The following is a 22500-nucleotide window of genomic DNA, read 5'->3' on the forward strand; positions in this document are numbered from 1 at the left end:
ATTGTTAGCACACCAGGCAAAATGCTTAACGGCATTTTGTCCATCTTTATGTTTTGAGTTCAAACGCTGCTGAGGTTGACTTTGCCTTTCATCCTTTAGGGGTTGATAAAATAAGCACCAGTTGAAAACTGGGGTCGATATAATCAACTTAGCCCCACTCCGAAATTGCTGGCCTTGTGCCAAAATTTGAAACCAGTATTATTTTTATTTATAATTTTAGATCCCAAAACAAGAAAGTGCAGTCAATGTCATTTGGAATTGGAATTAAAGCACTAAATCATTGTTTCTGATTTCTCAAGTCATTACTGAAAGTGTGTGTGTGTGTACACACATATCATATAGAGGTGTTTACCATATGGAATATAGTGGCTTAAAAGATGTTTCAAGCAGTCAAATTGACACCTATAATGCAAAGCAAAAATTGTTAGCATTAATGATGTGATGATGTTTGTCAAGAATTGCAAGAAAGAAAACTCTAAATTTGAAACTGATCAAAACTTGCTTAAGAATATGCAGTGAATAGTGAACCAGATCTATTCTAAGTCAGGCTTGTTTCAGTTTTATTAGACCTCATCTGTGAATCATGGTCTTCTATTTATTTACCAAACCTTAGAAAACCCTCACATTGTTGTTCCAGTGAGGAGAGTGGAGCTAAAGACAATGATGGAATTAAGCCCTTTGTTGCCATATTTCTGTTTGAAATGCACTACTTTTGTTTCAATTAACTTTGAAAATAATGAATTTAGTAAAAGAACTTTGACATTACTAAACTGGTACTTAGAACATCAAGAAACAAAATATTGATGGTTTTAATTTATCTTACTTTAAAAGAGGAAGTTTGAATCATAGAACCAAATGCAGTTTCAGGTGGGTTGGTATGTCAAAAGGTTTAGAAGATACTGCGATCTAAAGACAATTGTCTTCATTTGCTTTTACTATGAAACTGATGAAACTATAGGTTGATGTTTCAGTTACAAATTATTTTCCTTTTTGTTTCACAGCTTCATTTATAAAGCAATTCTTTATCTTCTTAAAGACATCCATATCTTTTATTTGATTTATATAAAATCTATTGAGGGAAAATAGCTGATAGGATTAGATATTTGTTTTGGCAACTTAAGTGCAATTGTGTTCTTACTCCATTACAGGCTCATTTCACTTTATCACTCTGTTGTAAGATATTTAACTCTACTCTCTCCAGTTTTTTTTTTTTTCTTAATTGTGACAGAAATAGTAATTCAGTTTTCTGAAATGAGTTATTTAGATTAGCATTTTATCTATTAGCATATATGCCTCATCTATGGTTAACACTGCAGAAGCAAATGCCAAAACCTCCAGGCTAATGGGCCATTGTACTTTATAAAAGGGTTAACTTACTAAAGTTGATTTAACAAAATCAAGCTTATAGAAATATGTCAACTGCAGTGATAGGGGTAGTAGTAGTAGTAGTAGTAGAGTTAATCGAGAGATTTTTGCCAATAGATCAACAATAGCCTTGAGAAGATTAAAGTCTAAGTGCCTTAACATTTATTTAACTAATTCAAATATTTGATTCTTCCATTCACATTTTACAAATTTAGGTAGTCATAACTTTTATATAACAAACAAAAACGATAACTACCTTGTTTATTAGGTTGTTGGTTTTTGTCATAATGCAAGTATTATTTGACTTACTTTATTAAATAACTTTTTATTTAACTTTTTCACTTCTTGTATGTAATTTCCTCAATCCTCTTGCAATACAAAGCTCCAATATATCTTTCTTTTTCCCCCATATTTATTCACTAGTGTTTACCAGGTATTATGGTATTATAGAGTTTATTCCAGTTGGATATGACTAAGCCAGGGAAACCTGTCACTCCACCTGGATAAGAATGTAGGTCTCTTGTATGCTTTAATTGCAGGATGATTTTAGCTCACTATTGGAAGCAAGCAAATTCATATGTTAGTTATATTGTGCTTCTGTTAATAACTGCAGAAAGCATGACTAAATGGTTCCATGGTATCTGTTTACAGCTAGGTATAACGAGCCTCTCAGAGTCTCAGTATTACAATTTTGGGACATAGTAAATAAGCAGAATTTGATATCAAAAGATGATAATGATGATGCTTATTATTATATTATATATCATGATAATGGGTTTCAGGAAAATGAAAATTTATAAACTCTCTTGCATTTATTTCTTTTTGTGTGATTTTGTAAATTTTTTAATAAAATCACAACTTTATAGCATTTTCTTATATTATAGAAATCACGAGTCAAATTCTATAATACTGTTTTTTTTTTATTGGTTCATGGATGAAAAAGATCTTCATCAAGAATAGTTTGTCTGCAGTTATAAAAGTTGTTTGTTATTATTTAAACAAAGTGTCATGTGACTACCACCATAAAGTTGACAGACACCTTTATGACTTCTATTACTAAACTGATGTTTACTTCAGCTGTTCTTCATTAATTCTGTTCTGTATGGAATCAAATAGTACATTGGTCCCTTTTGAATATTAACTTCTCTGAAAGAGAATATTCTCTGTAGAAAATATTAAATCCCAGCCTTACACTAATGTAAAAACCAAAAATTATCTGTGTATGTATTAATTTTTCTTTGAAATATTTTTGTATATATCTTCACAATGTTTTTGGCATGTTTGAATGGTTCTAGCAAATTGAAATATTAGCATGAACTTTTATGTAAGCAGATTTTTCAGCTGGATGCCAACATAATATATTACTTCCAAATTGCTCACCTATTGTTACTGAGGTTATGATTCTTTTCAGCAAGGTCAGTCATGTCAAATAAATTACTATATCTTGAACAAAGGACACGATGTGCAATTAACAATTTCAATCTGTGGTCCAAATCACCACACTCATATCATTACTGAGCATACAGTAATTGTTTACTCACTGAAGCTGCTGCCAGTGGAGCCTAGGCTATCAATGACTTCTCTCCAAATGAGCTGTCTTTTCTGTGTCTTTTCTGCTAGATCTCTACTTTTTCTTGCAGTTTGTTTCAGACTTTGTTGTACCATGTCATATGTTTCCATTGGGTGGGGGAAGCCTTCCTCTCTCAGGTTTTCTTGGTTTTGAATTGTCATCAATGCTTTTGTATCTTTACCTTTCACTAGCTGGAAAGAGGTGATCCATATTAGCCTGGCCTGTGTCTTTTGACCTGTCCAGCCTGGGATTCTTACCAGGAACTTGCACTCTGCTGGCATAAATCTCCGGGTCATTGAGACACACAAGCCACAACACCACTAGGACTGGACCTTGTGGTGAACACATTGATGGAAATGGGTGTTAGGAAATAAGAGTACATGAAAGTCTGAAAGGTTTGGGTTAGGAATGTAGGACTAGACACTATAAACCCATCACCCCCACCCTCTGTAAGCTGAAAAGTCAGAGAAACACTGTACGTCTGTGAACTTCTCATTTCTATCATTGCAGTAATGTAATTTAATTTGTGAAGCAGCATTGTGTTATATACAGCAAACTTAGTGTGATATTCTAGAATTATTGAATTAACTATATATTTCAGTTAAAATGTGTATTGTCTTCTGATGTAACTATAAGCAATTAATATTGTTATTGTTAATTGGTAGAGCAAAAGAAATGATTGTCTTGAATTAAATGTAGAACAAATAAAGAAGTGTTGACATTCATAATGAGGCCAGCACGATAATTTTAATTAATTAATTTTAATTGAGTAAAGACTATAACTTGACTTTATCCTGACAATAACTAATTGATCAAGATTATAACTTCAAGATGTGTAACTTCAATAAAGATTGTAACTAGTTAATTAAGACTGACATTTATTAAAACTATAATTTTAATCAAGACTATAGCTAATTGATCAAGGCTATAAGTAATATTAATTGATCAAGACTATAACTGTAACTAATCAAGACTATAACTAATTAATTAATACCATAATGTTAATTGATTAACCTACAACATTAATCAGTACTGTGACTTGAATTAATTAAAACTACACGATTAAGACTATACTCCAAGCAAAGAGATGTAAACTTTGTTGTACAATATATTAAAGTTTTGTTTCTTTATAATCCTAAGACCAAATTCTATTGTAGTTGATTTTTTTTTTCCTTTCACTTGTTTGGAATCATTAAAATAAATGACAATGTGTTGTGCCAATAGAAATTTTTTTTATCATAATTATTTCTTTTCCAGCTGAATAGATTTTTTTCCATGGGTTATGTTTTAAATCCTTGACTTCACTAATGTTTTGACAAATGTGTTGGCTATGAAATTGAACATTTAAAATTTACTATGCTTACAACATGGGCCATTGGCCATGTTATAAACCATGTTATATTTAGAATTTTTTTTCCTTTCTTTTTTCATTTTGTGAAATAAATATTCTAATGTTTAAGGAACAGTACACTACATGATATTCTGAAGCTGGTAAATGTCAAATCTTTTATCTACAAAACACAGTTGTCCACATAGTTCTGTTGGTAGAACATCATACTTTTCATTTGGGGGTCACAAGTTCATTTCCCTCTGCAGGTGTGACAATACTTACATGGCAGTGCACCAGCATGGTCACAGTCTTTGGGTCGGAACCCATAAAGGGAAAAGTAAAGCAAGTTAATTTAGGGTGACACTATTTGACTCAATTACAAAAGAAAAGTGTATGTTTATAGCCATTGTTTAATCTAAATCTAAAATGATCTAAACAACGAATAATCACCAGTGACTACAGTCTGCTTACTACAATTTGTAAGGTACTGCATTATTTTAATTAAAAACCTGATAGGTGCAGGAGTGGCTGTGTGGTAAGTAGCTTGCTTACCAACCACATGGTCCCGGGTTCAGTCCCACTGCGTGGCACCTTGGGCGAGTGTCTTCTACTATAGCCTCGGGCCGACCAAAGCCTTGTGAGTGGATTTGGTAGATGGAAACTGGAAGAAGCCCGTCGTATATGTATATATATATATATGTGTGTGTGTGTGTGTGTGTCGGTGTTTGTCCCCCCAACATCACTTGACAACCGATGCTGGTGTGTTTACGTCCCTGTAACTTAGCTGTTCGGCAAAAGAGACCAATAGAATAAGTACTAGGGTTACAAAGAATAAGCAAATCGACTATAAAGGCGGTGCTCCAGCATGATCACAGTCAAATGACTGAAACAAGTAAAAGAGTATAGTTAATACCCCAGTGTTTTATCAATTGCTGGTCTGGGTCTAGTAATCCACAACTTCATCTAGTAGCCATTATTGTAGTATCAATTAACACCCCTCCCCTCAAAACTACTGGCCTTGTGTTCAAACAAAAAGCAGTTATTAAACAGTAAATTGGTAGAATCCCTAGAGTGTTGGAATGAATGCTTAACAGACTCTTTATGTTCTGTGTTGAAGTCTCACTCACATTAACTTAGGCTTTCATGTTTTCAAGGTCATTGAAATAAAGTACTAGTCAAATGCTAGAATCAGTGGTATCAACTGACCCCCTTGTACCAAAATTTGAAGTTGGTGGTGAACTGACAGAATCATTAGCATTCTGGGCAAAATGCTTAGCAGTATTTCAGCTGTCTTTACATTCTGAGTTCAATTTCAGCTGGGGTTGACTTTGTCTTTCATCCTTTTGGGGTCAATGAAATAAGTACCAGTTAAACACTGGGGGTCGATGAAATCAACTAGTCCTCTCCCTCAAAATTTAAGGCTTTGTGCCTATAGTAGACAGGATTATTATTATTACACATGGGTAGTGGATTGGTAGCAATATTAAAGCAAAACATAAAATACCTTGTGGTTTATACTTTCTTCCTTTTTTGTTCTGAGTTCAAAACTGAATTTTTATGGGAAATAGGTGAAATCACTAAAAGTAATACCAGTCATGCACTGGAGTCAATGTAATCAACTAAACCCTTTCGAAGAAGCTCATATCTTTGTGGCTTATCTTTAAAAAAGGTACACCAATTTTTTTAGACAATAGCTATTATAAAATTTCTGAGTTTATTGCTGCTTTACATTTCTTTAATATAAGAAATTTCTGTTAAATTTAACAAAGTCTAATTGTAAAATTTTAAAAACTTACACAAACAATCATTTGATATGTTTATCTTTCTAAGCTTTCCATTGCTATTGAGAAGCTTTTATAAGGATTCTCTTAAGTTATCAGTGACATGTGATGTATACAGGCATACTTAATTTTTCTTTCTTTAGTTTCTACATAAGGTATTTGATGTTGGTATATATATATATATATATATATATATAATTTTTGAGAAAGCAGGTGTAAAATGACATTATAATATTACACACACATATATGTAACATATATATTGTGTATATTTTACATGTGTTTATTGTATTATATATACCATATATTATGATATTAATAATTATATTTGTTTTTTCTAAATTCTATTAAACACAAAGATAGTCTTCAATAGATATGACACTTTTAGATAAATAATTTCATTTCCTTCTTCAGTAGAATAGAAAAGAAAATTAAACATATCAGCTTGGAATGAGAGAAGTATTTGATTTTTCAGAGAGAGTTCTTCAATGGACAATGAAACAATACAAAGTATTCTCAATCAAACAGATCATTGTCTACTTCTCTCTGCACATCAATATGTCTATCCTTTTTGTGTGTTCCTTTTCACATTCACTTGATTCATGTTAGTGCAAGCAAGCACTATTTTCTTCAAATTCTTTTGTTTTTCTTCCTTCTTTGACAGTAAATTTACCATCTTTAGAGGCTTATACATCTAAGACAGAGAATGTATCCCACTTCTGCACAACCAAATATATAGAATTTAATGTCTCAGTATTTTCACTCCTAATCTTTCCTGAACTGTCTTTGTCCTTCCCCCTTCTACAACTGCTAAAATACTTGTAATATTCTGGTGTTTGAAACAAGCTAACATAAAATTTTGGTGGAAGGATTAAAATAGAAAGTTTGTATTAGAGAACCAGGAGCAGTCTCAGGCTGGTTGGCATCAAAGGCGATAAAGGTGAAAAAAAGTGTAATTTTCTGAAATGAATCCTACTTTATTTCTCCAATGAGCCATCACTCATGGGGTTTCCAGTATACTCTTGTGGTGCTTCTTGTGCTCAAAAGTCTGTGTTTGTATTAATGGAACCAGGGGCAGTCATGGGCAGGTTAGTATCAACAGCGTTAAAACTAAGTTATAGTCATAGGAGATAGCATACCTAAATGGTTGAGAAGTTTGCATTGCAGTCACATATTCCCAGGTTCAATCTCACTGTGTGGTGTCTTTGGCATGTGTCGTACTCAGGTCGACCCACCAAATCTTTTGACTGGAACTGAGTAGATAGAAATTCTTTGGAAAACCAGTTCAAATGATTAGTCTCCCTTCAATTAAAACTACTTTCACTTTGATATCATGAACATCATAGATTTTGAATTCTTTGCACCATTATAAGTTTTTAGCTTTAATTCCCAAAGTAAGGAATTTAATTTTTTTCTGTTTCTTGTTTCCCCTAGAGACGATACTTCTGACAAAGAACAGAAAATCTAATTTTCAAATTTTTACAAATTCCTGCCTACATTCGCATCTATTTATTAATTTTTTTTTCTCCCAGTTTAACTTTTTTTTCTTTTATTCCTCAGGGTGGTAAGTAAACATCTTTATTTTATACTAATTCTCCACTTTGTTGTTGGGGCTAGAAAAAAAATGCCATTTGTAATTTGAGGTATTTGTCAGCTAGTCCACATCTCTTAAAAACATTTTTCCATGCAATAGTTAGAAGAATTTTTGAAACTTTCAAATGTCATTTGGTAACAGAATGGAGGTTTTACTGCTGGTAGCAATTTAATTGCTAATACTTCCTATTGTTTTACATTCATACATACATACGTGTGTGTGTGTGTGTGTGTGTGTGTGTATGTATGTATGTATGTATGTATACATATATATATATATTATTTGTAACTATTTTTCCAGAAGCAACAACCTATTGGTTACAAGTGCCCAACAACCAGTGCCTGTAAGTACTTGTGGCGATGTGCTGTTGAACAACAGTTTTTCTTCACGTAAGTTATGTTCTCACATTCTATACTCAACACACTTTGCATGTCAACAGTTAAGTGGAATTTATATGTCTGTATGGCTACTACGAGGTTTATATATATATAAATATATATAAAATAATCTATATAAAGGGCATTAACTGTGTAGAAATGAGTAAAATGAACTTGTTTGTATATCTGCTATGTGAGTTCACATACACACACTGATGATCTATTGACACAGTGTATGTATGGTTAATGTACTGATATCTACAGGTTGTAGAGCTGCTGTGATGGTGTGTTTAATGCACTTGTCTAATAATCACTAGGATTTTATATCACTTGCCATAGAGCTGTGATAGTTGTGTGGTTAAAGTGTTATGTAATTGACCTTAAAGAACACAGCAGTTTTAATATTACCGCTGCTGCTTTTCTCACCATTGCTATACATCAGTGGTTCCCAAACGTTTTCAAGCTGCCACCACCTTGGAACCCAGGCTACATTCCATGCATCCCCACCCCCAACCACCACTACAATCATAGACCATTTTCTGCTGCAAATTCAAAACAATATTTTATAAATAAATCTTAATCTATTGAATCCATTATTTTGTTTGCTTTTACATCCATTGCCTCCTTTTGGCCACCTCATTATCACCCCCACTTTAATGCCCCCCACTAAATCTTTCCACTTCCCCCAGCGGGGCAGTACCGCCCATTTTGGGAACCACTGCTATAGATGGTTATGTAACTAAAATATTCGATTATTAACTATAAGAGTGTGGTAATTGCTGGATTACTGTGTGTATGCTTTAGTAATTTCATTATGAATTGTATCCTTTTTCTTTCATTCATAATAATAATTACTATAGTTGTTGTTTATGGTTTCTAGAAAGGATCACCCCTTTAGCATTTAAATCAGCCATATCAGACCTAAATACTATTTCACATTTTAACCATTCATTCATACCTACTCTACAATATCATTCTAAAATAAATTATCATATTCAAAATCTTGAACCTATAAAATAATGCTTAATTAATTCTAAACATTGTGAATAAATATTACACATGACAGGAATAATCTGAATGCTAAAGGGATAGAGATTTCTGTTATAATTCTCAGACATTATATCTGAAGAAGAAATCATTATTTATATTTTATTTTTATTTTTTTCAGACTGTCCAGTTCAACAAATGCTCCTAAAGTTCGGTCAGGAGGCAGTCTCTTAACTAGAGGTTCACGGTTTCGTTTCAGGTATTGTTGATAAGCTTTGTAGTTTGTTTGAACCAATTCATATTCCTTCTGAAATGCACTGCCTTTGAATTAAGTTTGAAAATAACCAAAGAATTTAGTAAAATAAGTTTGTCATTATTTAGCTCGGTTTGGAATGTAAATTTTGATGGAAAGTTTTATTTTAAACCATTTTAAAACAAGGCATGTGTATTGCAGAACCAGGTGAGTTGGTATCAAAAGGGTTATAATGTCCCATAACCTATTGAATAAATGGGTAGAAGGGAAACAGCTAAGCTGGTATTGTACTGGAACATCAGCTGAAATATATTGAGTTCAAATCAGTCACAAGTATCATGTTGTATATTTGAATATTAAACTGAATTTTATATTCCTTGGTATATTTAAGCCTTTAGATACCAACCTACCTGAGAAAATCCCTGGGTCTTTCTCACAAACTTGTTAAATTAAAATCTTCCATCAAATTTTCATATCAATTTGTATCAAACACCAGATTAATAATGACAGTTATTTTACCAAATACTTCATTATTTTCAAAATTAATTGAAACAAAGGCAGTACATCTCAACAGAAATATGATAACAAAATGGTTAACTCTCAGATATAATTAATACAAATCATCTTGAAATGCTTGCCTTTGACAGATTGGTACAATTTAAACTCACTCATCCACACTCTCATTCCATATCCTAAATCTATATTCTGCAGAAATAGACTTTGCTTTGTTCTTAATTGTTAGAAGAGCTTGTTTTAATATTTTTACAGTGTTCTGTAACAGTTGAAGAATTTACTTTCCTTCTTGGATTGATAAAATAATTTGATCAATTTAATTAACTATAAACCCTCTCTTAGAAATATGTTTCTTTGCACCAATTTAAGAAATTTTTGTCATTGTTATTGAAGATGAGATTGGATACTATTTTCACTGTTGTACTTCTCAGACACAACATTTTATTTCATCATCATCATTACCATCATTTAACATCTGTTTTCCATGCTGGTAGGGTTTGGACAGCAGTTTGACAGGAACCAACAAACCAAAGAGGCATGGTTTCTATGGCTGGATGCCTTTCTTAATGTCAACCACTTCACTGAATGTATTGGAAGCTTTCTACATGTCACTGACGCTCTTTATTTATATTCATTAATAATACTAAGGCAGTTAGCTGGCAAAATCATTAATATACCTGACAAAATGCTTAGTGACGTTTCATCTGTTTTCAGATTCTGAGTTCAGATTCCACTGCAGTCGATTTTGCCTTTTATTCTATTAGGGTCAATAAAATAAGTACCAGCCAGGCACTGGGATCGATGTAATCGACTCTCCCACAGCTATAAAATTTCAGGCCTTGTGCCCTATTGTAGAAAGGATTGTTTAATGCTGTTTATCATCTAAGATATGTAGTTGAAATAAGGATGTTTTAAATATTGACATGAGTTTGTGAAGTGTTTTTTGTATTTATTTTTTTATGGTACTAACAATTCTTTTATTGGCTACAAGGATTATGATACAAACAATAAAGCCCTTTTATGTTTTCTTTTACAGCGGGCGATGTCAGACGGAGGCTATTGCTGCCAGTGGTGGTATAAGTCGCCCGGAACCTGCTTTTACTCGGTAAGTTATAATCTGCTCTCATACTATAACATTTATCATCATCATCATTTAGTGTTCGTAAAGTAGTGAGGATATATAACAAGATCAATACTGATGTACACATCACATGTAATATTTCATTATAAAACTAGTGGAGTCGCTTGCATGTCTAAAAATATAATAATGAACTAATTGTATACTGTGCTCAGTTTTCATTAAAACTATGTAATATGTAAAACTGGGTAAATATGAAGAATCTTTCCAAACGACAAATTTTTAAATAAACAAAGTTTTTAAGATAAAATGGGTGTGTAGATTACGAAAAACGCAATAAAAACCAGAGCAAATTAACTGTTTCATAGATATTCGCATTTTTGTGAGGGTGACGGACGAAGGTAAAACGCGTGCTCACCACCTAACCCTAACCCCAAAACTAACCCTAACCCGTACGCACGCGTTTTACATTCGCTCTACATTCTACGGTAAAATAAACGTGTATATTACAAAAAAGTAACAAAAAATGGAACAAGCTTATCGTTTCAAATATATCTGCATTTTTAAGAGGGTCCCGGATACGTTTACTGTTCTCCGTAAAAAAGTGATGGAAACGTTCAGCATGATTTGGAATAGACTTAATGAACAGATACCTCACCATATACTGCTTGAGGTACTTACACCTCATCCCAGGTCTCCGAACAGTTTCCTTCACAAATTGTACTCGGAACCCTCCTAAAATGCGAATATCTCTGAAACGGTTTGTTTGCCCTGTTTTTTAATACGTTTTTCGTAATCTACGTCTATTTTACCCGAGGAAACTGCTTTTTCTTAATTTATCGTTGCGAAAGATTCTTCATATGTACCAAACAGTGTCTCAATTTGTGTTTGTACCAGCTTTACTGTGGAGTACAAAAATACATAGATTTTTAAATTACCAAGTATTTCGATGTGGCCGGGGAGAGCGGAAACTGCCGAAACGAATTTAATATTTTGTTACCTCCCATGGCATTGCTAACATCATAAGTTCTCTCCCTTGGCAATTGAGCTGATTTTAAAACCATATTACAAAATGTGTGAAGTTTATTCAATATGTAGCAAATGAGAATCTAAAGGTGACTAAATTGAAGCCAAACGTAATGCAATGTTGTATCCAAACTTCTGTAGCTATTTTTACGTATTTTTCATTTGAATATGCTATGTGATAAAAAAAAAAAAATTAGTTGATGCTACAAACACTTCTTATTCCTTGGAGAAAGAAGAAAAAGTGGCCATCTTACGATACTAGTCACACATCGGAATTTAGCCGGAAAACTCACTGGTTCAATCTTTATAACGGCAAACGTGTTTGGAGAGTGTTTATCTTAGGCGGAATAAATATCACAAGACATTTTTGTTCGATGCACCGCCTTATTAGTGACTTTCTTTTCTCTGTGTACATCTTTTATACACCCACACGCACAATATTAATCTTACGATGAAAGGGCATCAGAACGACTTAGATTTTTTCCCCTATACTTTTTCTTTTATTTTTGAGCGACATACTTGTTATCATTCAAACGATATCATACTTCATTCTTCTCAAACCATCAACGTCCAAGCATCACACGTTTAACCTGGATACCTCATGTCAAATTTGTACTAACATCATGAATAGGGACCTTGTAAATCTCCTCCAGTGCCACAGGATGTGGGGCATATTAATCTTGTCAATCTTGACTCTTTCAATGGCACAAAGAAACAATTCCTAGTCTTTTCATGAAGGCAGCATTGCACATCACCCTAATCCTTTCATGAACAGCATGTCACTAAAAACCTCAAGGTCATAAAGACCACATTGCAAAGACTGGTCTTCCTTTTTTTCCCAAGCCAGAAAATATTTTGTCTGTAAGGGACCATGCGATGCAAGGTGACAAGAATGGCTCTTGTGTACCACATCACACAGCCCTTACAATAAAAAGGATTGAATACTATAAATACACGCCAGATGGAAAAGGAGACACAACCACATAGGAATGATTAAGAGAACATTTATTGATATGTTATCATGTGTGTCTATGTGCATCATGTATACAGAATAATAGGCCATCATGCAAACAAAATGTATGTATGTGTGTGTGTGTGTGTGTAAGCATAGATGTATGTGCATGTGAAGAACATATAAGAATGGTAATGAAGAAGAGGCAGTGAAAGAGTCTATAGGCATCGAAGTGAGGAGTAAGTTCATAGACATAAGAAAGATGAGAATATTAGTTTGTAGTCAATAGTACACGATAGTTGAAATACTGTATCGAGAAGTCACAGCCATGATGTTGAGCCAGTTACAGTTACGTCGTATGTGAAGTTGTGACTGTGATGCAGCTGCATGGGACACTTGTACAGAAGTTCATGTAGGTTGTATATTCACTGTTGATCTCTAGTGAAATAAGTCGTGAATTGTTGGAACTTGGGTGAATTGCTTGCTGAGCTGTGTACATAGAGAAATGATGTTGATGATGTTAAGAAGGGCATGATGGTGGCGATGAAGGAGGAGGTTGCCGTAAGGCTGTTGGACGAAGTTGGTAAGTCTCAACGTGTAGTGGTGTTTGGCTGGTGTTGTTGCTGGAGCTTGCTGTACTTTGGTCAGTGGCTAGACCTTAAAAGGTCTAGAACCAAAGACCTCAGAACAAGGAAAAGCTGAGTTTTTATAGGGAGCTGTAGGTTCAAACAAGTTGGTAAACAGACTGTCCCATGTGATCTTATTTAGAGCTTCCAACTGGTTATACACAGTAAGTTGGCACAATCGAGTAAGAGACAAATTGTGCCCATACCAACCAATCAGAGTAGTAGACACAAGGGAATCCAAATAGCAGTCAAAGGCTTGCTGTTCCCTGCCACGTTCAAATGCACATATATATAATAAAGGGAAGAGAGGAATTACAACCAAGTCTATGCAACGTCTTTAAACTTCTCTCCACACGGCTCAAATGAGGCTCATAATAGAATACTGGTCCTGCTGCTACTGACACACACACACACACATATCTTACACCATGTCCATTCAACTGATATGATGTCACTTGCCAACAGGCTCCAAACTCTGGCTCACAGACACATTGCTTCTCTTCTCTTTGCATTTGGTCTCATGCCGCATTTACTCAGGTATTCTTGACTCACTCTGTCTCCTCCTCTCATCATCCATGTTGCGTTCAACCTCACTGAGGCCCTACTCTAATCATTATTCCCAGTCCTTCCTCCCCAGATCATCAAACATTAACTCCACTGGAATCTCTCTCTCTCTCTCTCTCTCTCTCTCTCTCTCTCTCTATCCACATGTTTTACATGTCATCAAACTGCAGCTGTTTAACCCTTTAACATTTAAACTGACCATATCTGACTCAAATATTCCACCCGTTTTATATTTGAGCTGACCACTCCTACACTACAATGTAGGCCCCAATAAACACTTCATCAAGATCTCAATGCTACAACATTAATTCATGATTAATTAATTCAAAGTAATATGAATAGATAAGCACTACATTTCAGTGTGTAATTTAAATGTTTAAGTGTTAAGAAGGACAATATGTGCCACTCAAGGCATCCATTTTTGTTTATATCACTCCCCACCTCCTATTTTGGTTTTAGCCTGTACAGGCCTATACATCAGCCCCCAAAGTACTATTTAAAAGTATCACTGACAGTGACCCTACCCCAACAATCCTAGCTATGCTACTGACTGTTATGTCATGTTGGGGAAAGTGTCATAGCTTTACCATGCTTACATCTGTTCTCTTTGTAATCTTGTCTTTTATATTTAAGAAGAACTCTGAATAAGAGGAAGATTATATTTAAAAGATGATGTCTCTCCTCCACCCACCTTTGGTGAATGTGACTTTAACTAGGAGGAGGAGATATTGAGCACCGTCTGATGCCATTAACTCCTCCTGGTCAAGGTTAGAAAAGCAGTAACTTCTATCAGAATGTAAACATTCATTTATTCCATATTCTTCTCAAGCTTATGGGAGAAAATTACTGAAAGATTAAAAATAACACTAAATATAATTATCTGAAGTAAACTATATAAGCCATGGCTATGTGGTGAGGAGTTTGCTTCCCAACCACATGGTTCTAGGTTCAGTTCTACTGCTTGACCCCTTGGGCAAGTGTCTTCTATGATAGCCCTAGGCTCACCAAAGCCTTGTGGGTGAATTTTGTAGATGGGACATGAAAGAAACCTGTCATATTCATCTATATGTAGATGTGTGCATGCATGTTTTTTCTCCCCAACAACCATTTGACAATTGGTGTTGATATTTATTTATTTATGTGTTTCAGCCAAGTGGCTGCGGTCATGATGTTTCTGAAACTTTGTGGCTTGATGAAAAGAGACTTGGTCTCTTGGTGGTTTGATGAATAAGTACTAGGCTTAAAAACCAACATAAGTACTGGGGTTGATTTGTTTGACTAAACTCTTGAAGGTAGTGCTCCAGCATTGCCACAGTCCAATGACTGAAACGAGTAAAAGATAAAAGATATGTTTGTTTTTGTCCTTGTTAAAAGCAACAATACTTTGCTTGCTAAAGAATCTCACAATGCTCTTTTTTTTTTCTCTCTCTGCTTTTCAGTTCCTCATCTCTACCAAACTTTAACCACAAGAGAGATTCTAAAGTACCTCTGCGTAATATGTCAATGACCCGAGACGCTGCTATTAAAGAAGGTAAGTAATTTAGCAAATATATATATATATATATATATATATATATATATATATATGGGAAATATATCTCAGATCAAAATATTACTGCAATATTCACTAGATTAGAACATCTCTGACATGTGTGTCTCAAGTGAATGTGTTTATTGAAGGTGGTAGAGGATGGTTGAGAAAATCACTGAAGCATGTATATCTCATTTCTGATGTCACTGGAATGTGTGCATCTTATTTCTGATGTCACTGGAAGGTGTGCATCTTGTTTCTGATGTCACTGGAATGTGTGCATCTCGTTTCTGATGTCACTGGAATGTGTGCATCTCATTTCTGATGTCACTGGAATATATGTACTTCATGGCAGGGTGTCACTGAAGAGTGTACATCACATCATAAGGAGGTCACTAAAATGCTTGTTTCTTATATTGCTGTGTTCATATCAAGATGACAAAGGAATATATTGGATTTGGATGCATCATACTGCAATATAATCTATTAAATGTAGGTTAAGATCAACATGCCTGCAAAATATATTTCAAGGTTAGATGTTATTAAAATGTATACTTGCTAGAAGAATATAGTAGACACAGGAATGTACTCGGATTGTGTTATAATAGAAATAAATGTACGTCAAACATTGAATATCAAGGAAACCTAGCTCAGAACATGATGTCACAGAAATGTATTCACTTGTTTAATATTTATATGAAATATTCATTATGAAATATTCATTATGAAATATATACTGTATGTAAAGTTTGTTGATTTATATACTCTGTTATAGCTTTTAAGAATGGATCTTCTGTTTTGGGTTGTTTGCTCCGATTTCACCAATATTTCTTAATCCAAGACAAACTTCTTTGCACACATTCACTGACAAGGACCGATGGATGGACACACACACACACACACACACACTAATACATAAACACATATCATTTACATCTTTGACTTTTCAAATTTAAGATGTTGAACCCTAATGATAATAACTATGTTTTGATGTATATTCATGCTCTTAAATTGAATAGAATATATTTTTATGAACAACCAGCTCAGCAAAGGTAAATATTTCAGTTGAAAAAGCAGAAGTCAGAGAACTGTGTTTTCCATTCAGTTTTTTTTTTTTTTTTTTCTGAATAAAAGGTGCACACACATTCATCATCATCATCATCATCATCATCATCTTGCATTCATTTTTCCATGCATGCCAGAGTCAGGCAACTCTTCTCCAGCAAGCATCATCCTATTCGTTGCAGTTCTTTATCATCTCTTTTTGGTGAATTTCAGTCTTTTGAGATCAGTGTCCACAGCTTTTCTCTTGTGTCTGCTTTGGCTTTCTTCTTCTTCTGCAAGTTGTATCCATTCAGAATTGTCTTGGCAATTATAGACCTGACTGTTATTGTTTATGTACATTGCATGTCCATACCAACTACAATTGAGAAAACGTGCACAATATATAATCACACAGATGCAAGCATCCATGCACAAACAGGCTTACACAAGCATACTTACATACACACACACACACACACACACACACACAAACATACAGTCACTTGCACATACATACACACTTTCATATATTCACATAGGTAAATAGATCTCTGTTGTTGAATTTACTGGTCATTGAATTAGCATATAAGTGGCTGAGTATTTCACAGGTACATACACACTTAAAGTAATTCTCAGGCAGAATTGACATCACTCAGTCACAGTATGTAATAATAGTGGACTTTGGAATTACAGGTTCAATCCATCTGAAAGGCTTCTACCAAATTTTTCTCACAAGGCTTGGATTGACTCAAAGCTATGGTAAAATGAATCTTGTCTTTTGTCCATGATATACAGTTGGTTCAAACCTTTACAAAATGGAAGGAAAATCAATATGACAATTAGCTTTACTAAATATCAATTGATTAGAATTTTTTTACATATCAGTGATTATTTTTTTCTTTCCCTCAGCAATACAGTAGTAAAATTAAACAAACTCTGATGAGGTTTAATGGCTCTGTGTTTGCAATTAGTTTGAGACTTATGCTGCCCAGAATTTGAGATGTGTTAGAGTTCATTCCAGAAAGAGGCTTCCCTTGGACCTTCAACTTCTAATGGAACCATAGGAGTACCATTGTGACATACACTATTGTGGGCATTTGTAAGCCTGGTATAGTACATCCCTCTCCAGCTCTGACAACAGACAATTTTTTTCAAAGAACAAAAGAGAAATAAAGAGCTAGAACACTTGTTTCTACTTCAAACTCAATATGAAACATTGTGGTGCAGCATTGGTTTTACCTGGTGGGCTGTATTGTGCACCTGCCAGCTAATTGATATCTAAAAAAAATTATGATGTGGACATTTGAAGATGGGAAATGAACCAGCCTAAGAATGCTTGGGGCCAAACATACCCAGAAAACCTCAAATTCATGAGGACCAGTTGGACAGAAGCAGAAAAAACTGTGATTGGTCAACAGATCAGTAGACCAACCACAGTACAAGGCTGGTATTCTATTTATCAGCCCTAAAAGTAAGGAAGGGAGGCTGGCAGGCAAAGGTTGTCATTGAGGGCAGAGAGTAAGAATTGCTACAAGGCAATCTATATGATGCTCTAATCACTGGGCTAAATTTGCTGTCTTACTCTGATATTTTAATCCTATAGCATTTAAATCAGCTTTGTCTGGCTCAAATGTTTTACCTGTTTAAGTCCAAACTAATCAGATCTAGCCTTTCACATCTACCCTACAATGCCATTTTCAAAATAAATAATCCCATCATTGAAATCTCGAAGCTATGAGTTAATGCATAAATTAATTCAAAACAATGTGAATAAATAAGCATCACATTTGACAGATAATCTGAATGCTGAAGGTTTCATTGGATATTTTAGGCTTTATGCTGATTTTGTATATTTCTAATTTACCAAATTTACACCTGTATGTAAATTAGTATACACACGTGTAAACTAATAAGTATTTTCTATAAACTGTTTTATCTACATAGCACATTATACTGATTATGAACATAGACACGCAGATGTCAACACTTCTTTTTTTGACATCACAGTATACTGAAAATATTTATATATTCACTTTTATGCATAGACATCTCAAAGTGTGACAAATTCACAAGATTTTTCGCAACCCCAGGTATTAAATATGAAATAAAACATACAAATAAATAAATCATTTTTTTCTGCTAAACATACATATAAAGAAAAGTAGTTATATTATTTGTCAAAATAAAAGTAGTTTTGGGATTTGTGCATTTGTGAAATAACATATAAACTGAAATTCAAATGTTTGAATTTAATTTTTGCGATCCCAGCATTTTGCGTCACAACCCCATTTGGGGTCACGATCCATAGTTTAAGAAGCACTGATCTGAAGCAACGTTAAATGATGTCTTTTGCTCAAGAGCAAAACACACCACCCTGCCATGCACATACATTGACACAGTTTACTGAATGTAAACATGAATATACATTTATTCATAGACTCTATACATTTAACCATAAACATACTTTACACAACGGTTTATTAAATAAAAGCATTGACACACATGTATTCATACATTCATTTATTTTGAAATCACAGAATACATCACATATGCAGATACACTCACAAATTTATGCAGGCACACATCCACATCCACCCATGCACCCACATACACACACACACACACACACACTCACCGACATTTGTTGACATCACACTTAGTTTATTGAATAAATACACTTACGCATTTATACATACACGTTTTTTTTATATTACTATATATCCAAAATAAGTATAGATAGATACCCACACATTCATACATACATTATACATTTTGTGCATCACTGTCTACTGAGCAGACAACACGTTTTTCTCACCATCAGTGAATATTAAATATAGACTTATATTCAATGAAGTTGAGAAAATGTGTGTAGATCTAAGACACGCATGCACACACACGCATGCATCAATGCATAATCTATATGTGTGTATGATATGAAAAATTGCAAGTGAAACTTTACTGTTATTATTTGGATTTTTTTCCAGTGACCCAAATGTAATCATATTTAAAAAATTCATTTAGATTAATTTAAGAGGTTTATTAATTGTAAATCTATATAGTAAAATCAATGGATATTCTCATGTTATTAATGGGATCTAGATTTTTAAGGTCATGGCATATATGGAATGTGTTGGGTTGGTTTTTCTTTTCAACAAACTCTCAACTTCATTTTTTTGTTTTTCTTTAAAGCTATATGAATTAAAGATCTCACTAAATTATATTAGCATTAGAAATATCTCGTATGTGCTAATTCATAGAAAATAGTTAAAATGACTGAGGAGTATAGAAAAAGTTATTGATTAAAAACAAGTCCCTGAATTAAGCATTATTATTATTATTATTATTAAGGTGGCAAGCTGGCTGAATCGTTAGCATGCTGAGTTCAAATTCCACTGAGGTCAACTTTACCTTTCATTCTTTTGGGGTCAGTAAAGTACCTGTTATTCACTGGTGTTGATGTAATTAACTAGTCCCCTCCCCTGAAATTACTGGTCTTGTACCAGCAATTTAGTCTACCCCTATTTACACACACATATGCATCCACCCATTTTTTTGCCCACTATTCTTGGGAAGGTTGTTGGGGTAGAGTCTTCAAGCATTGTCCCCTTAGGGTCCTATCAGAAGCAACCATCAATAGATTTTCAGGGTAGATTCCCAAGCATGAGCAATTGAGACTATGGATATAATCCAATCATCTCATTTTTAGTCTTCCCCTAAGTCCCTTGCTACTTGGCTCAGCTTGAAGAGTCTGTCTTTTGATTCTTTCCTGCAACATTCTAATCACATGTCTATAGTACCTGAGCTTTGACCTCTCTACATAGAGAAGTAGCAGCTTGACTTGAAGAGACTCTCCGATCTCTGAGCTATGCATCCTGTTGAGGAATGTTACTCCAGATATCCTTTGGATGAAACTCATTGCAACCACTTATATTTGTGATCATACTCTTTCAGTTATTACATTGCTCAACATACATTAACAAAGGTGAGGATAAACATAAAAACCAAATTGATGATTGTGAGTTTGAATCTTTTACCAACCTCTGATCTTCTGAGGCCAATTATCAAAAAGATGATGTTTTAGTTTAGTGAAAGGAAATCTTTATTTCATTGTTAATCTGTACCATTTATAAGAAATATCTAAATGTCAATGTCTTAATTTATCTGTGTTTGCTTCATTATGAATTCATCAGTGTTAAAGATAATTTTTTTGTTTTGTTTTGTTAGATAGTAACATGGCTGGTTGTCTTTTATAGCATTGATTTCCATTGTTTTTTTTTTAACTCCTTTTCTTTTGAATCTTATATTTTTTATTCAGAGAACAAAATTTTGTTGATTTTTATTTTTGCTTTAATATCCAGTTTTCCATATTTACATGGGTTGAACAGATTTTGTTAAGGCAGATTTTTATGGCCGGACATACTTCCTGTTGCAAGGTATTATTTTCCTCATGGTTAGACATGTTTCCATAGAAGATTGGAAAACAATGACATCTTTGCATCCAAGCAAGGTATCATTTTCTCCATGGCTAGTCATGTTTCCTCAGAAGACTGGAAACCAATGGATACCAACTGTATGATGATAACACTCGTGTAAAAAAACCATGCGATTTCAAAGCAAGGAGTCTCACATGCATTTATCTTGTGATTATATATATATATAGATAGATATAGATATTTTGTGAGGGTACATGGCTTAGTGGTTAGGATGTTGCATTCCCTATCACACATTTGTGCTTTCAATTCCTGGATTGGGTAGTGTATTGAGTTATTCAACAAAATACTTCATCTCACATTGCTCTGCAATCACTTCAACACTTGTTCAGGCAACATTGATTTGATGGAGGAAATGAGCTAATGTACAGGACATATAGTTAATCAATATAGACAAATCGTTTATGTAGGTCATTCAGTTGGAGTTGAACACTCATACATCATCTTCAACAGGAGATTCCCTTATATATCATCATCATCATCATCATCGTCATTTAACGTCCGCTTTCCATGCTAGCATGAGTTGGACGATTTGACTGAGGACTGGTGAAACCAGATGGCTACACCAGGCTCCAATCTGATTTGGCAGAGTTTCTACGGCTGGATGCCCTTCCTAACGCCAACCACTCAGAGAGTGTAGTGGGTGCTTTTATGTGTCACCCGCACGAAGGCCAGTCAGGCGGTACTGGCAACAGCCATGCTCAGGATGGTGTATTTTATGTGCCACCTGCACAAGAGCCAGTCCAGGGGCACTGGCAACGATCTCACTCAAAAATCCTACGAAGGCCAGTCAGGCGGTACTGGCAAAAACTTTCTTTACAACTGGATGCCCTTTCTAATGTTAAACATTTAACAATGGAAAAAAAAAAAGTGTAACTTGTGGTTAGCGACCAAAGAATGAGCACTGACCCATATGAGCATCATGATAACCCTTGGTTGTGCTCTGAAAGCTACAGAACAATAAAAGCCATAACAAAATTAGGCATAGCATACCTTTGAGTTTAACAATCTCCATTTCTTTTTCTTGCTTTAACTGCATATGTTCCTGATTTCTGTTCATATCTTTTTGTCTGTTGTCTTCAGAGAATTTTTCATATTTTTGTTGTAGTCTATTGTACTCATTCTCTAAATCTTGATGTTGACTTTGTAACATATATATATATATATATATATATATATATATATATATATATATATATATATATATAGGCAACAGTCTTCTTTTAGTTTCTCCCTATCAGATTCACCCACAAGAGTTTGATCAGACTAAAAGTACTTTGATTCCGAATGAAAGTCACATATTGATCGACAGTCAGTTCTTTAGCTATTATCCTCATACATTGGATTGCATGAAATTTTGTATTAGTTTCCCTCTTTTTCCGTCTCTTGCTATCTCTCTCTCTCTCTCTCTCTCTTTAT

At 34.2% G+C, this 22500-nt stretch overlaps 1 protein-coding gene across 38 annotated transcripts in view; it reads left to right on the plus strand.

Moving 5' to 3' along the window:
• LOC128246976 (FERM domain-containing protein 5-like) overlaps positions 1–22500 on the plus strand; it is a 256956-nt gene that overhangs the window by 205295 nt on the left and 29161 nt on the right. For all 38 annotated transcript variants that reach the window (XR_016243867.1, XR_016243868.1, XR_016243869.1 and 35 more), the window contains 4 exons: positions 7941–8029; positions 9186–9263; positions 10807–10875; positions 15456–15547. Coding sequence is in view for 34 of the 38 variants with exons in the window: in XM_089361176.1 (XP_089217302.1) it covers positions 7941–8029; positions 9186–9263; positions 10807–10875; positions 15456–15547 (328 nt within the window). In the remaining 4 variants the exon portion in view is untranslated. The remainder of the gene's footprint in view (positions 1–7940; positions 8030–9185; positions 9264–10806; positions 10876–15455; positions 15548–22500) is intronic.

This window comes from Octopus bimaculoides, chromosome 12, assembly GCF_046866305.1.
Source record: "Octopus bimaculoides isolate indiv1 chromosome 12, ASM4686630v1, whole genome shotgun sequence".
Taxonomy (NCBI): Eukaryota; Metazoa; Mollusca; class Cephalopoda; order Octopoda; family Octopodidae; genus Octopus; species Octopus bimaculoides.